This window comes from Vipera ursinii, assembly GCF_947247035.1.
Source record: "Vipera ursinii genome assembly, chromosome: 4".
NCBI lineage: Eukaryota > Metazoa > Chordata > Lepidosauria > Squamata > Viperidae > Vipera > Vipera ursinii.
In genome coordinates, this window is record NC_139514.1 from 52,128,227 (window position 1) to 52,149,199 (window position 20,973).

Sequence of the window (20,973 nt, forward strand, 5' to 3'; positions counted from 1 at the left end):
GAGGTCCATCTCTGTGGGTGCCCTGGATTTATGGAATCATTTGCCGGTTGAGCTCCGGATGGCGCCCGACCTTCGTTCCTTCCGATGCGATCTGAAGACTTATTTGTTCGAACAAGCCGGCCTGGCCTGATGGGGGATGGGTTTAGGTTTTATTGCTATTTTAAATGTATTTTAATCTACTGTTGTAACTTGGGCATCTTGTTTAATTCTTTTTTAGTTTTTGTATTCCTCTACTTTTATATGTATGCCCTATTCACCACCCTGAGTCCCTCGGGAGAAGGGCGGTATACAAATAAAATTATTATTATTATTATTATTATTATTATTATTATTATTATTATTATTATTATTATTATTATTATTATTATTGTTGTTGTTATTATTATTATATATTCCTCAAGAATTCCTGATGTATCCTGATATGTGTGTGTGTGTCTGTATTTAGTAACTGTTTCTTTAATCTTAATGTCTTTTCTCTATCTCATATCAAATAATATCCATGTCTATTTATTTCAGTGCCAGTTTTATATCTTGGGGAATCACCTGTTTTTGTGCTTCAGATTCTCTAGGTGTAAATTTAAATAGCGCCCAATAAACAAGAGCCCACCCTCACATCACACTGAGCATTTTTAATTGACATCTCTTATGACATAATCTTTCTTTCATGCCTAACCCACCACGGACACATTTTCTTAGCTGTTACAATTTTAAAGGAAAATCACAAAAACCAACAAACAAATAAATAAGGTTGTAAGGGATTTTTGAATTAAATTAGTCCAGCTTCTTGCCCACCATAGAAATCTATTACTACAGCATACCCAAGAGACCCCTTCATGGATTAATGCCTTGTCGTGGCGAAGGGGCTTGCGTAATTCAATGAAGCTATGAGCTATGCCGTGCAGGGCCACCCAAGACGGAAAGGTCATAGCAGAGAGTTCTGACAAAACGTGATCCACTGGAGAAGGAAATGGCAAACCACTCCAGTATCTTTGCCATGAAAACCCTATGGACAGTACCGAAAGGCAAAACGATATGACGCTGGAAGATGAGCCCCTCAGGTCGGAAGGCGTCCAATATGCTACTGGGGAAGAGCAGAGGGCTAGTACTAGTAGCGCCAGAAAGAATGAAGCGACTGGGCCAAAGCCAAAAGGACGCTCAGCTGTGGATATGTCTGGTGGTGAAAGGAAAGTCCGATGTTGTAAAGATTCTTTCTCCATAGGAACCTGGAATGTAAGATCCATGAATCAAGGAAACCTGGACGTGGTCAAACAAGAGATGACAAGACTAAACATCGACATCTTAGGTATCAGCGAACTAAAATGGACAGGAATGGGTGAATTTAATTCAGACGACCATCAGGTATACTACTGCGGGCAAGAATCCCTCAGAAGAAATGGAGTAGCCTTCATAGTCAATAAAAGAGTAGGAAAAGCAATACTGGGATACAACCCTCAAAATGACAGAATGATCTCAGTTCGAATCCAAGGCAAACCATTCAATATCACAGTAGTCCAAGTCTATGCCCCAACCACCAGTGCTGAAGAGGATGAAATTGACCGGTTCTATGAAGCCCTACAGCACCTTATAGAACTAACACCCAAAAATGATGTCCTTATCATCATGGGAGATTGGAATGCTAAAGTAGGAAGCCAAAAGATAACTGGAATAACAGGCAAGTTTGGCCTTGGAGTACAAAATGAAGCAGGGCACAGGCTGATAGAATTTTGTCAAGAGAATACGATGGTCATAGCAAACACTCTTTTCCAACAACCCAAGAGACGGCTTTACACATGGACATCACCAGACGGTCAACACAGAAATCAGATTGACTATATGCTCTGCAGCCAAAGATGGAGAAGCTCTATACAGTCAGTAAAAACAAGACCAGGAGCTGACTGTGGCTCAGACCATGAGCTTCTTGTTGCAAAGTTTAGGCTTAAATTAAAGAAAGTAGGGAAAAGTGCTAGGCCAGTCAGGTATGAATTAAATCATATCCCTGTTCAATATACAGTAGAGGTGACAAATAGATTTAAGGAATTAGATCTGATAGACAGAGTACCTGAAGAACTATGGACAGAGGTTCGCAACATTGTACAACAGGTAGCAACCAAAACCATCCCAAAGAAAAAGAAATGCAAGAAAGCAAAATGGCTGTCTGAGGAAGCTTTGCAAATAGCTGAGGAAAGGAGGGAAGCGAAAGGCAAGGGAGAAAAAGAAAGATATGCCCAATTAAATGCAGAATTCCAAAGAATAGCTAGAAGAGATAAGAATGCCTTCTTAAATGAACAATGCAAAGAAATAGAAAAAAACAATAGAATAGGGAGGACCAGAGATCTTTTCAAGAAAATTGGAGAGATGAAGGGAACGTTTCATGCAAAAATGGGCATGATAAAGGACCAAAATGGCAGGGACCTAACAGAGGCAGAAGAGATTAAGAAGAGGTGGCAAAATTACACAGAAGAACTATACAAGAATGAGCTTAACGTCCCTGATAATCACAATGAGGTGGTCACTGACCTCGAGCCAGACATCCTAGAATGTGAAGTGAAGTGGGCCTTAGAAAAGCTGAGCAACAACAAAGCTAGTGGAGGTGACAGTATTCCAGCTGAGCTATTCAAAATCTTAAAAGACGATGCAGTAAAAGTGCTACACTCAATTTGCCAGCAAATTTGGAAAACTCAACAGTGGCCACAGGATTGGAAAAGATCAGTTTACATTCCAATTCCAAAGAAAGGCAGTGCCAAAGAATGTTCAAACTATCGCACCATTGCAGTCATTTCTCATGCTAGTAAAGTTATGCTTAAAATTCTACAAGCTAGACTCCAGCAGTATGTGGATCAAGAACTACCAGAAGTACAGGCAGGATTTCGAAGAGGCAGAGGAACTAGAGATCAAATTGCTAACATACGCTGGATCATGGAGAAAGCTAGAGAGTTCCAGAAAAACATCTACTTCTGCTTCATTGACTATGCTAAAGCCTTTGATTGTGTGGATCATAACAAACTCTGGCAAGTCCTTAAAGAGATGGGCATACCAGACCATCTTATTTGTCTCTTGAGAAATCTATATGCGGGCCAAGAAGCAACAGTGAGAACTGGACATGGAACCACTGATTGGTTCAAAATTGGGAAAGGAGTCCGGCAAGGCTGTATACTGTCGCCTTGCCTATTTAACTTATATGCAGAGCACATCATGAGAAAGGCAGGGCTAGATGAATCAAAAGTTGGAATTAAGATTGCCGGAAGAAACATCAACAACCTAAGATATGCAGATGATACCACTCTAATGGCAGAAAGTGAAGAGGAACTAAAGAGCCTCTTGTTGCGAGTGAAGAAGGAGAGTGCAAAAGTTGGGTTGAAACTAAACATTAAGAAAACCAAGATCATGACATCTGGCCCTCTCAATTCCTGGCAAATAGATGGGGAAGAAATGGAGGTAGTGACAGATTTTATTTTCCTCGGCTCCAAGATCACTGCAGATGGGGGCTGCAGCCAAGAAATTAAAAGACGCTTGCTCCTGGGGAGGAAAGCCATGGCAAATCTAGACAGCACACTAAAAAGCAGAGACATCACCCTGTCAACAAAAGTGCGTATAGTCAAGGCTATGGTCTTCCCAGTTGCAATGTATGGCAGTGAAAGTTGGACCATAAGAAAGGCTGAGCGCCAAAGAATTGAGGCCTTTGAACTATGGTGCTGGAGAAGACTCTTGCGAGTCCCTTGGACTGCAAGGCTATCAAACCGGTCAGTCCTAGAGGAGATCAACCCTGACTGCTCTTTAGAAGGCCAGATCCTGAAGCTAAAACTCAAATACTTTGGCCACCTAATGAGAAGGAAGGACTCACTGGAGAAGAGCCTAATGCTGGGAAAGATTGAGGGCAATAGAAGAAGGGGACGACAGAGAATGAGGTAGCTGGATGGAGTCACTGAAGCAGTAGGCGTGAGCTTAAATGGACTCCAGAAGATGGTAGAGGACAGGAAGGCCTGGAGGAACATTGTCCATAGGGTCGCGATGGGTCGGACACGACTTCGCAACTAACAACAACAACAACCCAAGAGAGGTCCGTTCAAATCTGTTTAAATAACCCATTCCATTAAAGTAGGATTTCCATCTTTTTCCAACAGAGGGCACACAAACATTTATGTCATTTGTTTCATAATTTTGGTGATGATGCAGTTAAGGACTTGTACATGCCAAGCTCCTATTGGTTAGCTGAGGCAACTATGGGTATGCCCCCTCCCCTAATCCTTCAGCACGGCAGGTTGGGCTGCAGGAAAGATTAAACATATTACTACTACAGAATAACCTAGCTATGTAATGCTTGGCCCATACTAGTTGAAATGTTATTCAGGGGTTATACAGATAATAGAGTCTCCTTATATACCTCTTTATATATATAGGATATATCATGTATATGACATACTGCAGACTAGCAAACCTGTTATTAATCATAGATTCATTTGTCTTTTAAAAGACTTCTGTAAAACAATGGCTTCCAATTGATTAAAATAGGGAAGATGTGACACTGGTTTTGTCCAAATTAGTTCAGCACAGGTTTTCTGCTGCATCTTTTGATAAGGGTTTTCATATGGTTGTGTTCCCTACTTACTATCCAAAATGAACCCAGAAAATTTATTTGCTCTACACACTGGATAACAGTTTGTTATTCTTACCACAGTATAATTATTAATTCAATAAAAGAGGATTTTATAATTATTTAATTTGAAAATCTGTCAGAAGAATCAATTTGTAAACTGCATATCTTTGATCTAGATAATAAAGAGATGCAGATGTGCCTGCATAACTAATTTGTTCCGGAACTCTGAGCATACATTAGATTCTTATCTAAAATCAAGGCAGTCAATTCTTTTAAGCAAAGATCACATGTAGTGATAGCACACCATATCTTATTTGAATGAATGAACCTGTATATATCACATACAATATCTGTTTTATTAGAGCTTTATCTAAATCTCAATTTGCAATTCTGCAATGTTTAAAATTTACTGACCATTTTATCATTGTTCATTGAAAGATGTATGCTGTACATTGCAAAAAAAGAATAGGCTAATTGATAAAAACTCACTAGACAGGAGATTAAGAGGGAATAAAAGTCTTAAATCCTGCAAAGTATGCCTTTTATATATGTTTTAGCTATGTCTTGAAATGTGGCTGTATTAAATAAAACCAAGAAAGTGGGATGGATGGATGGATAGATGGAAGGAAGGATGGATGGAAAGCCAACCATTGTCCTTGACACTCTTTTTTTTTTAAAAAAATCCCATTTATATCCCGCCCTTCTCCGAAGACTCATTCTGCATTCCTTATTATAATTTACTAAATTCCACTGGCTAAAGGTGATCTTGAACTGGATTTTTGCCATGATTTGGATGCACTGCTATGTTGCACAGACCCAACTTAAATATACAAAGTTTGAAAGCATCTTAAGCACAGCATGGAGGGACAAGTTTGCTGCAATTTTTTTCTGAAAAGCACATCAGATCAACCAAATAGGTGAGCAATTTGGGCCTAGAAAGATTCCCCTTTTCATCTAGATTACATCTTCTGATCATACTAAACAGAGCTTATTGGAAAATGCAAGCACTTTTCCCCTCTAGCGCTCAATTTCTATAGGCATGTAATCTTTCTTTTGCCTCTCATAGGGCCTAAAAAAAGTTAAAATCTGATGGAAAAAACCCTTACAATGAGATTATGAACATACATCTCCCTTGCTAGCTGTACAGGCTTTATAATCTTACATCTTTCTAATCTTCCCTACCCACTGAAACCTTTGTCTCCAGTTCTTAGATCCTCACCTATAAAGATTGGCTTTTGATTCACTGGCTGCCAGCCAAATAACTCTAGAAACAAAAACACTTTTTGCTGTTACTGTTTTGCTACAGTAACTTACTCAAAAATGGGAGGTGCAGTCTCGAAAGGACTAAGAGTATTAGGCTAATGCACACTATGACATGCATTGCTCCCTATGTTAAATGTAATAGGTAGAAACAACAAAGACAGAAATAATGTATTGCTAAACTGCAGAACTGGTATAAAACAGGAAAACAAGCTTTCTGAATTTAATGCACACTCTCATTTACACTTACATCCATGCCAGTCATAATTTTTCATGTTTCTTTCATTTCTGCAACATTTTACTTCATTCACACTTCCACACTGCAGACAGGGAAAGGAAAATATCTGTGCAACTTTCTGTATTTGTCAGTTGGCGTTTCTAGGCATTTTATTTAGTATTTTCAGTTAGTGTCACCTTGAAAAACTTATAAGATCCTTGTGATGAGGAAGAGGATACTCAAATGAGGAAACATAACTAAACCCTGTTTTGTTAATACGAAGTCGAGAGCTTGCATGAAGAAAAGAAAAGCATGGGTCAATTGTTGCCTCCCATTTTTAAAACTGCACTTTCCTTTATATAAGAAAAATATTTCACTCTCCTCCTTTCTATTATGCTTGTTCTGTTATTTTCATTATCAAAGATAGTTTGGAAAGGTAGAGTCTAAGTCAGGGATCTTCAAACTTGGCCATTTTATGACTTGTGGACTTCAACTCCCAGAATTCTTCATCCAGCAAGTTTGAAGACCCCTGGTCTAAGTGATGAGAACAAACTGAAATGAAGGCTTCAGCTTTTAGATAAAGAAAAAGGTAGGATGACCTCAGGAAAAGGGCAATATTAATCAATAATAATAATAATAATAATAATAATAATAATAATAATAATAACAACAACAACAACAACAGCAGCAGCAGCAGCAGCAGCAGCAGGAGCAGTAAATAATAGTAATAGTAACAGTAACAACAACAATAATAATAATAATGAAACCCTATACCATTTCAGACAAATGGCTGTCCACTCTCTTCTTTAAAACTTCCAATGCTGGAGCATTCACCACTTCTGGAGGCAGGTTGTTCCACTGATTAATTGTTCTAACTGTCAGGAAATTTCTCCTTAGTTCTAGGTTGCTTCTCTGTTTGGTTAGTTTCCATCTGTTGCTTCTTGTCCTGCCTTCAGGTGCTTTGGGAGAATAGCTTGACTCGCTCTTCCTTTTGGCAGACCCTGAGATATTGGAAGACTGCTATCATGTCACCCCTAGTCCTTCTCTTCATTAAACTACACATACCCAATTCCAGCAACCGTTCCCTATATGTTTTAGCCTCCAGTCCCCCAATCATCTTTGTTGCTCTTCTTTGTACTCTTTCTAGAGTCTCAACATCTTTATTACATCGTGGTGACCAAAACTGAATGCAGTATTCCAAGTGTGGCCTTACCAAGGTGTTGTAAAGTGGTATTAACGCTTCATGTGATCTTCATTCTATCCCTCAGTTAATGCAGCCTAGTACTGTGTTGGCTTTTTTGGCAGCTGCAGCACACTGCTGGCTCATATTTAAGTGATTGTCCACTAGGACTCCAAGATGCCTCTCACAGTTGCTACTACTGAGCAAGGTACTACCTACAGTATACTATACCTGTGCATTTGGTTTTTCTTGCCTAAATGTAGAACCTTACTTTTTTCACCATTGAATTTCATTTTGTTAGATAGTGCCCAATGTTCAAGTCTGTCAAGTCCTCCTGTATCTTAAGCCTATCTTCTGGAGTGTTGGCTATTCCTGCTAGCTTGGTATTGTCTGCAAATTTAATCAATAATAATAATAATAATAATAATAATAATAATAATAATAATAATAATAATAATAATAATAATGTTGGAAGGGACGTTGGAGGTCATCTAGTCCAACCCCCTGCTAAGGCAGGAAACCCAATACCATTTCAGACAAATGGCTGTCCAGTCTCTTCTTAAAAACTTCCAGTGTTGTAGCATTCACCACTTCTGGAAGCAGGTTGTTCCACTGATTAATTGTTCTAACTGTCAGGAAATTTCTCCTTAGTTCTAGCTTGCTTCTCTCCTTGGCTAGTTTCCATCTGTTGCTTCTTGTCCTGCTTTCAGGTGCTTTGGAGAATAGCTTGACTCCCTCTTCTTTGTGGCAACCCCTGAGATATTGGAACACTGCTATCATGTCACCCCTCACCCTTCTCTTCATTAAACTACACATACCCAATTCCAGCAACCGTTCCCTATATGTTTTAGCCTCCAGTCCCCCAATCATCTTTGTTGCCCTTCTCTGTACCTTTTCTAGTCTCGACATCTTTTTTACATCGTGGTGACCAAAACTGGATGCAGTATTCCAGGTGTGGCCTTACCAAGGCATTGTAAAGTGGTATTAGTACTTCACGTGATCTTGATTCTATCCCTCTGTTAATGCAGCCTAGATCTGTCCCCATATATCCTCTTTATACATGAAAATATTGTGGATTTTACTAAATTCTGTCCCAAGGATAGGGTGGTTTATAAATTAAAACAAACAACATTTTCCCCAATGTATAATCAGGTTGAGATCCAAATGTTAGTTATTTTTATCTCTAAAAGGACATCTGTAAAATTATATTCAGTTCAGAATCTGCATACACACTCATATGCTACATGCCGGATTTCTTTCTCATAACTGTTTTTGCACTCTATTCCAGTATAATGGGTTATGATCAAGAGTTTTAGAATTGTGCTGATTAAAATAATCAATGATACAAAATATATTTTAGTAATTGAGGGATGCTGTAATTGGAATCAGTGGGAGAATTAGCTGAATGAACCATGTACATCTGATAGATTTCTTGATTTAGGAGGTCATTTTCTTCAAAATATTAATCATAGAAAAGTTTTCTCTGTTGAGAGAAAAGTAGCTCCATAACTTTACTACCATGGAAAATAATGTCATTATTTCTCCAGATCATGCATCCTGTTGGAATGAATTCAAGTTTCAAATGTTTTCAAAATGTACTTGCATTGAGAAAAAAGAATGCCATGGGAGAGCTTCTAATAATTTTACATAAAAATTACTTTTTCTGCTAGCTAAATTACATTTTGAAGCATACTTCAATTTGGGGAGGAAGGAGACAAATACACCTATTTTATAAAGACTTACTATTTTTAAGGTTGTTTATATAGGCTGATGTATTTCACACCTGAAAGGAAGATATTGGGGTTAATTTGCCAGTACAAATTGAACCCAGCAAAGATATGCCCCTAGTAGTGTGATTCACAAATTACTTTTCCCCCAGAACAACTACAGATGTAGAAAAGTTCCTATTTTACATCATCAGTATGATTTTATTATTATGTTTATTATCATATATTTATTTGAACAAGCCGGCCTGGTCTGATGGGTTTAGGGGTATTTTAATGTTATTGTATTAATTGTATTGAATTGGGCTGTAATATTTAATATTTTTTTAATTTTTGTATGTTGTATTTTATTGTATTGCCCTGTACACCGCCCTGAGTCCTTCGGGAGAAGGGCGGTATAGAAATTAAATTATTATTATTACGGTATTATTATTATTATCTCTAAGATACTTTTTAAGAAAAAGCTACTATTTGAAATCCTGCACTTACTTCAGGTTACTTCAATTTTGTTCCTGAGATCTATTACTGTATATTTTAAGATAATTCTTTCAAATGATACTAGATGATTTACAACAAAAGAAGTCTGTGGGCATGAGAATTTCCCGACAAGTAAGTACATGTTTATTTAGTTCATGCTATCTAGCTAGATATATAATTTTCTAAAATAGAAAAAAGAAGGCTCTGCTGCTAACACTTTTGCCCTTTATCCCAAACATTCACAATAATGTTCAAAGAGGCAATCAATGTGCCCATACTGTCCCAATAACAACTGAATGCAGGATGCACTCTAGATAAGAAGAAGGTGCTCCTAAAATGAGCTGGATATATAATGAAAGAGAGGAAAGCAGGAAAGCACATGCAAACACACACACACACACCCAAACACAAACAGAGTTGGTGTACTGCTAAGCTTGTAAAGCCGCCCTGAGTCTTCGGAGAAGGGCGGGATATAAATGGAATTAAAATTAAAAATTAAAAAAATTAAAAATTAGATCAGCTTACAGATTCTCAAGATATTCCTGCATATGTGAACTTCTATATTTGTATAGAAAATATGGGTAAGATTGGAGGAAATGTATTGATGCTCAAAGTTTTAAAAATAGGACCTTGACGTCACATAACCTAATAATAGTGTACATTCCAAACCCAAATGCAAATATGCGTGGAAACTCATGCTGTGTATGAAAATAAATCAATGCTGATTTAAAACTATTCATGTAAACAATAAGAGATTATACAGTATGAAACATAACTCTATTTAATGCGGTGACATTGCATGCATCAATTTTAGTGAGTAAAAATTTCAATTTCTGTGTAGATTTGGTTGATGGCTCTTTAATAGGCTTTCCCCCCCCCCCCACTGCAACAAAACTGTCAGGTAAGTTGGGTGAAGGAAGAATCAATGGTTTAAAATCACCAGTGAGCAGAGTGGTCACACGAGGACCCGCACAGTGTCTCCTCAGTCCAAGTACAATACTTTTACTACCACACCCGCTGGCTCTTCTGTTCTTAACTGTAATGTTGTCATTTCCATGAACAACTACTTCTCTACTCCCCTCATTTTGACTTTTTCTTAAGCTATAGTTGCAACCTCTGCCAAATGTGAGGGAGGAGTAAGGAAAGAAAACCACAAACCTCAACTTACAAGAAGATATTTTGATTCAAATACGAACATTCTACACTGAGGTTAATTATTGTCTTGAGTAATAACAAGGGAACATTGCACAGGCTCAGCAATGTATTGGCTGGGTGGGGGGGGGAAAGGGGTGTTCTAACACTGTGCTTATGTATTTTCTGGATGCATCCCTCGAGATATTATTTATTATTTACTCATTCTTAATTTGGCAGGCATGTCTGAGAAAATCTGTGCCTCAGCGGAATAAATTCCATCTGTCTCCTTGAAGTGCTGCCTGCCCTCAACAATTACTGTTTTCCTAACTTCAGGAGAGACAATAAACTGCATATAAAAGCAACTGCATGTTGTCTGGCTCCCTCATCTCCTCCTTCAATTCTGTTCTATTTGCCAGCTTTAACGGGAGGATAAACGGGCCTATTTTGTTTCTAAAATTAAATTTCCTATGCAAAGTGACAGCAAAGTGAGCAGGAAATGCTGAATAATGCACATGGCTTCTTTTATCCTACAACTTCAGTTTTTTGCATGCAGTACAGAGTCTAGAGTAAAAAGTTTATCATTTTTTCCCCCATTCAAGAAGCTCCCACTATATTCTTCTCCATAGCAGTGACACGTTTAGAACCTTGTAACCGGAATGCAACACCTTGGCCCCTCAGTCGTTGGTGACTGCCCTTGGAGACTCACACCAACTTGGTAAAAATTGCAAATTTATATGTCAAAGAAGATTATCAAGTACAGGAAGATTAACAGTGCAATTAGCAATGCACATATTTCTATTCAGAAATATTAAATTCACAGAGCCTTTCTACCAGGTAATTGTGTATAGCAATATGTATAGCATTTACTAAGCCTAATTTAAACCCTTTACTGAACAGAACAAAATATTCTACTGTATAAAATTCTGTGACTAAAATCCTCATCCTATGTTCCCTCTTCACACAACTCATCATGAGACTGAGAACTAAGTGTGTGCCCTGACTTCACTTCCCTCACTCATCAGTACCCTTTGTCCCTAGTATGTATGCAGCATGTGTGTATTTAGTATGGAGCTTTCTCAATTCATGTAAGCTCTCACTATATTTAGAGCTCTAATCTTTATTTCTCAACTAGGCATTCGATGCCCTATTGGCTCATTGTTTCAGAGTAATTTACTTACGATCGAGGGTGGGCAAAAAAACAACAACCAGTGGGAGCAGGAGTGTCTTCTGATTTCCTGCTGACTTTCCCAATGAGTGTGATTGTGGAGCATTGAAATTTTCCCTTCCCTTCCCGCAGGTAAATGGCTGCTGCTGGATGGAAGAGGGAGCGAAGGATTGCAAGACTAGCTGGGAAACAGTCACAGAACATTGACAATGAAGATTGGGTGACTGCAGCAACAGTCCAGCAATGCAACAGCAGCTAGTAGCACTGAAGCAGCCACAACTTCCCCAAATGTAATTCCCTTGGGAGTCACGGGTCCTGCATTTCGGACACATTCTATAAGTTATCCCTTTTGAGATATTTTGGTTCAAAAATTGTTGCCCTATGACAGGGGTGTCAAACTGCCGGCCCGTGGGCCGGATGCATCATAGCGAAATCGCGCCCACCCCATTGCTGGCAATGGCAAAAAAAAATTGCAATACGTCACAACGTATCACGTGATGTTGTACGTTTGACACTCCTGACCTATGATGTACTGTTTTGCCCAGTTAAAGGTCACGACGAGAGTTTTAATTGTATATAAACAGATTACGTGGATAGCCGAAATAATTACAGAACCCCTTGATGTAGATATTCCCTTTCAAATATCGAGAGGCAAAAAGGCTGCGAATGGGCAAAAAAAAAAAAAAAATAGAGAGACAGGATCAACAGGCTCATCTCTATCTTCCCTTCACTGCATAAAGCTTGAATAACTGAAGAGAGCAACAGTGTTTTCTGATTACTTACTTCTCGGTTCTCGAGGTCCATCCACTGTTATCTTGATAGCTCTATGGTACGTGGCTACTTGTGGAGGATTTGTGAAGACTGTGATAGTCAATGTGAAGCTCTTCCCTGAAACAGGAGAGAAAAGTTTCTATCATGTCTGATTGTAATAAAGCATTCTGCACTCTTAATAAGCAGTGCACAAAATGTTCTTAATTCAGAGTAACTGGCCTAAAATCGAAATGGGCTCTTTTCAGCCGGAGTTGACTATTCTTAAATGGTCTTTTTCAAAATAACTCTTTGAGATTGGAACAGCATTGCAGCAACAAATTTTGCCCATCTCTAATGTTAATGCCTTTTAATAAGGGACTTTCCTGTGTTCCCACATACATTTGGCCTTCTGTTCTTATAACTCACACAAATATACCATACCTCTTAGCCACTTTTTGGGGTCTTGTTGGGGTTTGAAATCCCAACAGGAAATATGGAAGGTAGCAGGCTGGGAGCAATTTATTTATTCATTATTTAATTTAATTAATATCAAACGTTAGATAAGGTAGACTATTACCTTAGCACTTATTGCAGGTTCAGGGTGATTGATACGTTGTAAGACTTAAAATGAATGTTCACGATAATTTTTCCCCAATGTTAATTTATTACATTGCCATGTATGCAGACTTGGCCAGCAAGGTAAAGCTTAAAGTTTTAAAGCTAAATCCTTGCCCTGCGGTTCTGTAGTATTGATGATAATAGTCTTATGCCTGATACAATACTGTATCTGAGGGAACACCTGCTGCCGGCATCAAGTTCCCTTCGTCCAGTGCGCTCCCACAGGGAGGGTCTTCCCAGGATGCCGCCGATAAAAGACTGTTGGCGGATAACACCCAGGGGAAGGGCCTTCTCTGTGAGTGCGCCTGCCCTCTGGAACCAGCTAGCCGTGGAGCTTAGGACTGCCCCCAACCTCCACACATTTCGCCGGGACCTGAAAACCTGGCTCTTTGAGCTCTCCGGCCCAGGCTGAGAATTTTTAACTGGGGTTTTTAATTCTAGGGATGATTTAATCTTTTTTAATTTGTTTTTAACTTTTGTATTGGTTGTTTTAAATGCCCTGTAAACCGCCCTGAGTCCTTCGGGAAAGGGCGGTATATAAATTTAATAAAATAAAATAAAATAAAATAAAATAAAATAAAATAAAATAAAATAAAATATTTTATTTGAAAATTAACATCACCATTATCCTTCAGATCTATGCTTTATCTTAAACAAGAGTATCTTTTTCTGAATCACGCCCTAGCAATTAAAGATGTCCATTTTTGCATTTGCTCTTATTTGTCATTCATTGAAAGTGGTTCCTAAGTAGACTGGTCATATCCCTTCCAATGCTGAAGACTGAGGAAAGGCTGCTTTTTTAAGCGAAAATAAATTCCAACTCCCAATATCCTCAACAACGATTAACGATTATAATTTGCTGGAAAAATTATATCTAGCGTCCTTGGCTTCTGCAGAAGTCTCACATATTTTCTTATTTTATATAATGAAATACACTAATGCAATTTATTTAGTTTGGGTCCAAAATTCGATCCTCATTAGCATTAGTATTCTTTATCAGTACCTGAAACTTCAAAAAGTATGCAATGCCTCACCAACCATGCCCTAAAATATTTATGCAAATACAAAATTTCTCCCCATACCCCTAGCAACCAAAAAGCAGATTCTCAGTTCCTGCTATTCTGCTTTCTCTATAATTTCTTTCAATGAAACAGGTTGTTGCTTGCAAAAATAAAGGAGAGAATGTAAGTTAAACAATAATACTGTAAATATAAATACCGCAGAAAATAGATTTCAAGACATGTGGATGGTGCCTATTAGTGGTAATAGCTGAAGATAGCTAAACCAGAGGTGCATATTTTTCTTTATGCATGATTACCAAGGGCTACTCATTAACCACATGCTGGATAAATCACAAGACCACAAAACTTTAAATTTACATGTCAGTTTGATTATTTTTTTTTTCGTTTTTATGTCAGAGTCGAACACCATTTCATTTTTAACTACGTCTAAATCTGATCACGTAAGATCACATATTATGCAATTTTTTGTTCACATTAACTAGAACGACCTATTTAATAGCTGCTGAAGATCCCTACTATTCTTTGGGAATTCTGCTTCAACTTAAAAAAAGTTAGATCTCTGAAAAGATTTATTTTAATATTTTAATTGTGGCAAATGCTACAAACTAGACCTCCTTTGCACCATTCTACAATTTGTTAATAGAAAAACATGAAACATAAAAACAGAATTTCTTTCAAAATCCATATAAAATTACCAGAACGCTTAAGTTTAACAGACCACTATATATGTATATGAACAGGCCAGACTAGCTTCCGGCTACAGAATTAACCATGTGGCATGCAGAACTATGCCTTTTATCACTTAATTACATTTCCTGATTTCCAGTGTCTGTTACCTGAGAGAACTATCTCATTCCTCCTAAAGGCAGGGCTGGTGGTGCCAACAGAGGAACTTTTGTGAATTCCTTTAAAAATCCAGACTAGCTTAGGTGGTGTTTTGGGAGTGTGGAAGAAATCTAAGGGCACTGACTTAGATTCATTTGTAGAGAACCACAGAAATTACCTTGGAGAAAGAATGCATTAGAGGCAGTTAGCAAAACATGAATTAAACCCAGGAAAGGAGGAAGATGTTAGACAGAAGCTGAAAATGCTTGTGCTTTGACGCTCTTTGCTCCAAGAGGAGGAAAAAAGGCAATGCTGTCAGGCTTTCAAGATTCTATAACCCATATCAATGGTTGTGCCCTTACTTGGATCTTGACGCCCTGTGCTCCAGTCATCTCTCGTCTGGATTACAACAATGTGCTCTACATGGGGCTACCCTTGAAGAGTATTTGGAAGCTGCAGCTAGTGCAAAATGCAGTGGCGCACACAGTCCTGGGAGCCCCTAGGGCTGCACATATAATACAGCAACTGCGTGAGCTGTGTTGGCTTCCAGTTTGCTTCTGCATCCAATTCAAAGTGTTGATTGCTACATTTAAAGCTCTGCATGGGATGGATCCAGGGTATTTGAGGAGTTGTCTCTCCCCAAGAGGACTAACCCACCCCACTCGTGCTAGTGGAAGAAGCCTGATATGGATCCCATCTGCTAAGGAATTCTAGGAGTGAGAATGGGTGGCTTGCAGGCAGTGCCATTCTAGTTGTCAGGTCATCTCCTACACTAGTCACATGTAGGAATGTATGGGTGTAGTTTAGGAGTGTTTACCCCAATTACTTCATGTGCAATATGAGAATACAGCCACTGGCTTCACAATACAGCTGGATAATTGTACAGAAGTACACTTGGGGGGAAAAATCCAGTTGTTCAGTAACTTGCTTCCAAGTGAAAATGGACGGACCAGGAAATAATCTCTTTTATTTCATGTGCTCATTTATAAGTGTATTCCAAATTTATTTCTGAAAATCTTTACATCAACATTTAAGAGAGAGAGATGGTTTGGTCTAGCCTAGAAAATGGGAGAGGGTGAGTTCTTGATCTGCCTTGGTCATGAAAGCCAGGTGGATGACCTTGGGGCTGTCATTATTTGTAAGCCTTACTCATTTCACAGGGTTGTGGTGGTGGTGAAAATAGGAGGAGGAAGGAGTATTAGATAAGTTATTTATAAAAAACAATAAGGGCAGGACATAAATTAAAAACGAAAATAAATATATGCTAACACATTTATTACACATCTTTATTTCTGAGTATATTTTAATCTAAAGGCATGTATTTATTGATATATTTTATTCCAATACATGTAGATTTAATTTTGTTTTAGGCTAACAAACTTTATTTAAAAAAATAAAAGGTTGCATTTGCAAAAATGCCAATTAATTTATCTTAATTAACTATCAAATCAAGGGACATATTTATTCACAAAATTGGAAGTTTATGAAGAGTTCTAAGGTAAGGTGTTTAAGCTAAGCTAAGAGTTACTTTTTAAAAGCATGTTTAGAAAGAAAGACTCAAGTATGCTTCTTTGATGGAAAGATAAACACACCTGGCCTTTGTTGTAGCTGTCAAGGGTTCTTCTTTTTTTCAAAAGCTAATTAACCCAGGAACAAAAAGGCAAAAGCCCAAGATTTTAACTATCTCTTATAGAATACAGTATCAGAACATAAGAATCTGCATTACACCATTAGTCTATGTAGGCCAACTTTATTTTATTTTATTTTATTTTATTATTTTATTATATTATTTTATTTTATTTTATTTTATATTCATTCATTCATTCATTCATTCATTCATTCATTCATTCATTCAACCAATCAATATTTATAGCCGCCCAACTCAGCCAAGAGCCCCTGGATGGCTTACAATACTAAAATAAATAATAATAATAAATCAATAAAATAAATTTGGTTTAAGTTAAACCAAAAGCCAACATGGGTTTGTCAAAAACAGATCAAGCCAGAAAATCTTATTGCATTATTTGACAAAGGTGACAAAATTACTGGACTAGAGGATTGCTGTGGATATAATTTACTCGGATTCCAGTAAGGCATTTGATAAAGTAGACCACAACCTATTACTTGATAAGATAGAAAAATGTGAGTTAGACAGCATCACCACCAAATGGATTTGTAACTGGCTGACTGACCGCACTCAACGTGTAGTCCTCAATGGAAATGCATCTACATGGAGGGGAATATGCAGTGGGGTACCCCAAGGTTCTGTTTTAGGCCCACTACTCTTCAACATTTTCATCAATGATTTGGATGAAGGAATATATGGGGAACTCATCAAATTTGCAGATGACACCAAACTGGCAGGAATAGCCAACACTCCAAAAGTTAGGCTTAAGATACAGAAGGATCTTGACAGACTTGAATATTAGGCACTATTTAACAAAATGAAATTTAATGATGAAAAAATTAAGGTTCTACATTTAGGCAAGAAAAAACAAAATTCACAGGTACAGTATAAATAGTAGTAACTGTGAGAGGGATCTTGGAGTCCTAGTGGACAATCATTTAAAGTATGAGCCAGCAGTTTGTTGCAGCTGCCAAAAAAAAAAAGGAACACAGTGCTAGGCTGCATTAACAGAGGGATAGAATCAAGATCACATGAAGTGTCAGTACCACTTTATAATGCCTTGGTAAAGCCACAGTTGGAATACTGCATCCAGTTTTGGTCACCACAATGTAAAAAAGATGTTGAGACTCTAGAAAGAGTACAAAGAAGAGCAACAGATTAGGGGACTGGAGGCTAAAACATATAAAGAACGGTTGCTGGAATTGGGTATGTCTAGTTTAATGAAGAGAAGGACTAGAAGTGACGTAATAGCAGTGTTCTAATATTTCAGGGGTTGCCATAAAGAGGGAGTCAAGCTATTCTCCAAAGCACCTGAGGGTGGGTCAAGAAGCAATGGATGGAAACTAATCAAGGAAAGAAGCAACCTAGAACTAAATTTAGAAATTTCCTAACAGTTAGAACAATTAACCAGTGGAACAACTTGTCTCCAGTAGTTGTGAATGCTCCAACACTGGAGGTTAAGAGGAGATTGGACAACCATTTGTCTGAAATGGTATAGGGTTTCCTGCCTGAGTAGGGGGTTGGACTAGAAGTCCTCCAAGGTCCCTTCCAACTCAGTTATTCTATATTCTGAATGAATAAATTACCAAAAAATGTGTAGGTGTCAAAAATTATACATCCATACTTGGCAAATCTGAGACTGAAATTAGGGCATCCTATAGGTAAATTTGTACTGTATTTTTGACCTAAACTCTATTCCCTTTTGTTGCCACCGAAAATGTTTGTTGAACCCTTTTTCTATTCTCTTTTCTAACAGCACTAATGAAACAGGTTGTTTTTTGCATCTCTGTATCATTTTCACTGACAACCATTTGTGACAGTATTTTTTAAAAAATAAAACACGAAAATACTGCGCAGAATGGAGGAAAAAAATTGTAAATTTAGTTTTTATATTGTCTAGATAAATATTTCTAACTCCCAAAGAGGTAGTCCATGACCTATGACCAAAATTGAGCACAAAATTTCTGTTGCTAAGTGAGATGTGTTGTGAGTTTTGCCCCATTGTATGACCTTTCTTGCCACAGTTGTTCAGTGGATTACTGCAGTTGTTAAGACAGCAACATGTTTGTTAAGTGAATCTGGCTTTCTACTGACTGCTTGTCAGAAAGTCACAAAAGGTGATCATATGACCCCGGGACACTGCAACCATCATAAATATGAGTCAGTTGCCAGTATCTGAATTTTGATCGTATGACCATGGGGATGCTGCAGCAGTCAAAAGTGTGAAAAAAGATCATGTCACCTTTTCCAGTGCTGTTGTAACTTTGAACTGTCACTAAATGAACTGCTGTAAACTGAGGACTATCTGTATTAGCAAAACTAAGGAAGCATCTAAGAATAAAAGAATTTTTAAAAAGCTTTAAGTCAGCAGAAAATAACATCTTGAGTTCTGGCTCTCACTGTAATTTAACTTATAAACTTGTATGGAGAATAACATGGAGAAAGAGTTTTTTCCAGTTTTCGTGACGTTTAAAGCAAAATTCATGGAGATTAAGGACGAAGAGAAATAAACATACGGTATTTCACACAAAATACTGTTATACTATGGAGTTGGTTGCCAGCAGTTGTGGGAATAGCATGCCATTTGGATGGTCTTAAAAGGAGACTAAGAAGTTGCTTGCCTTCTACTGGAATAAAATGAAAATCCATCTTGTAACCTGGGCAGTTTGATCTTGGTTTTTATTTATTTTTTTTAACCCCTCACCAAGGCTTAATAGAAATTTTGATTTGCAGTTCTTGATCTTGAACTGAAATGCTATACGTATTTATTTATGTAATTTATATTCCGCCTTTATTTTTACAAATAATGCAACGTATTTTCTGCCTCCCATTTTCCCCACAAAAACAACTCTGTGAGGTGTGTTGGACTGAGAGAGGGCCTGGCCCAAGTGAGGATGTTGCTGATGAAACTGACATTCCTGCTCTGAGAAACCTGAGTTCCCAATTAGTATCGTGGCTAAATGCAATACAGTATGTCTTAAATCCTTGCAAGGACACGTCAATTAAAGGAAACTGTCATCCAGGCTTGTTAACTTCCCAAATGTATTAGCTGGCTATGATGCAACCTAGTTATGCGGACTGCATGAGCCTTTGGCATGATCCAGTAAGAGGTTATGTTCTTTCAATTTTCTAAAGATAAAAAGAGCAACTATTTTTGAACAAAGGATAAGAAATTATTTTATGATACAAGCATATACAGTATATTCTGTACTGTGAACAAACACATAAGGATGATCTATAAGAAATAACCATTTCCTTATTGTTCCTTAGCCTTCTTTTCAATCATTTCAAACTCAGCTAAATGTTTTAAGTGCACTCCTGAAATCTTGAAACTGCTACATTACTTGACTACCTGTGAGTTCAGTCTTTATAAGTGCTCTATTGTTCGATAAAATTACGAGTGATTGTTGGCTTAACTAACTCAGACATTTTGCAACTTAGCTCCGGGGTACCACCCTTCCAAGTAATTTTTATTCTCTGTCCTTCCATTTAATTTTTATTCCCTGAAGGATTACATTGTCAAGATTACCATATGTGTAATCTCTACTTTCATATCTTCCCAGTCATACACCCACTATTTGTTTTTATTAAACTACGAAAGGCATAATATATTATGAAATTCCTTTGCTTTGCATGTTCAGTTTGTTTCCTTTATATTCACTCACACACATACACACACACACACATTACTAGCATTAGTAAAAAGGGCTTGACACATTTATACTAAACTGAAAGTTATTTTTAAAAAAGTAGATAAAAGTATTGTAGCAGAATAGCTGGCACTATTCTATTACAAATTGCTCCATTTATCTACAGCAGGGGTCCCCAAACTCTGGGGCTGCAGCCCACTACCCAGTTTGCGCATGCAGCTCCACTCATGCGAACGGTGCCCCAAAGGATTCTCTTCTTTCTTGCGGTGAGTAGAGCTGCAGATGCATGAGCTCCGGCCCCCGGCTCACACAGCCCAGTTCCCCTCTCCCCTCCCAGCCAGGCCACCACGCAGCAAAGGTTGGGGACCACTGATCTACAGAACAGTGTTATTCAAAATATTTTAAAAGAGCAACTGTAAGGTTTAGTCTATCTTAATTTTATTTAATGTTTTTTGTACAATGAAAGAAAGAATAATTCTTCCTTGTCCCTAAAAGCATATATGTAAGTGCTATAAGCTCTATAATTTTCGATTTTTATTTCTAAATTTATAAGACTAGAGTTCACTCTAGTTTATTGTAGCCAGACTTGTTAGGTAGCAATCTGCTACAAAGTTATATTTGCCCCATATCTGCTTGGCTTATTTTGCTGCTATTCTGTGATCAGTATGGATCTTGTACTCTTGGTGGAGACTGGATGATATACCTCAGGGATGAAACTAATTAGTTTCTT

The 20,973-nt window shown here is 37.8% G+C and overlaps 1 protein-coding gene across 1 annotated transcript in view; it reads right to left on the reverse strand.

The window, feature by feature from the left end:
• Positions 1 to 20,973, reverse strand: part of RUNX1 (RUNX family transcription factor 1) — a 114,133-nt gene that overhangs the window by 65,549 nt on the left and 27,611 nt on the right. Inside the window, exon 3 of the mRNA XM_083361447.1 lies at positions 12,535 to 12,639. Within this exon, the coding sequence (XP_083217573.1) occupies positions 12,535 to 12,639 (105 nt within the window). The remainder of the gene's footprint in view (positions 1 to 12,534; positions 12,640 to 20,973) is intronic.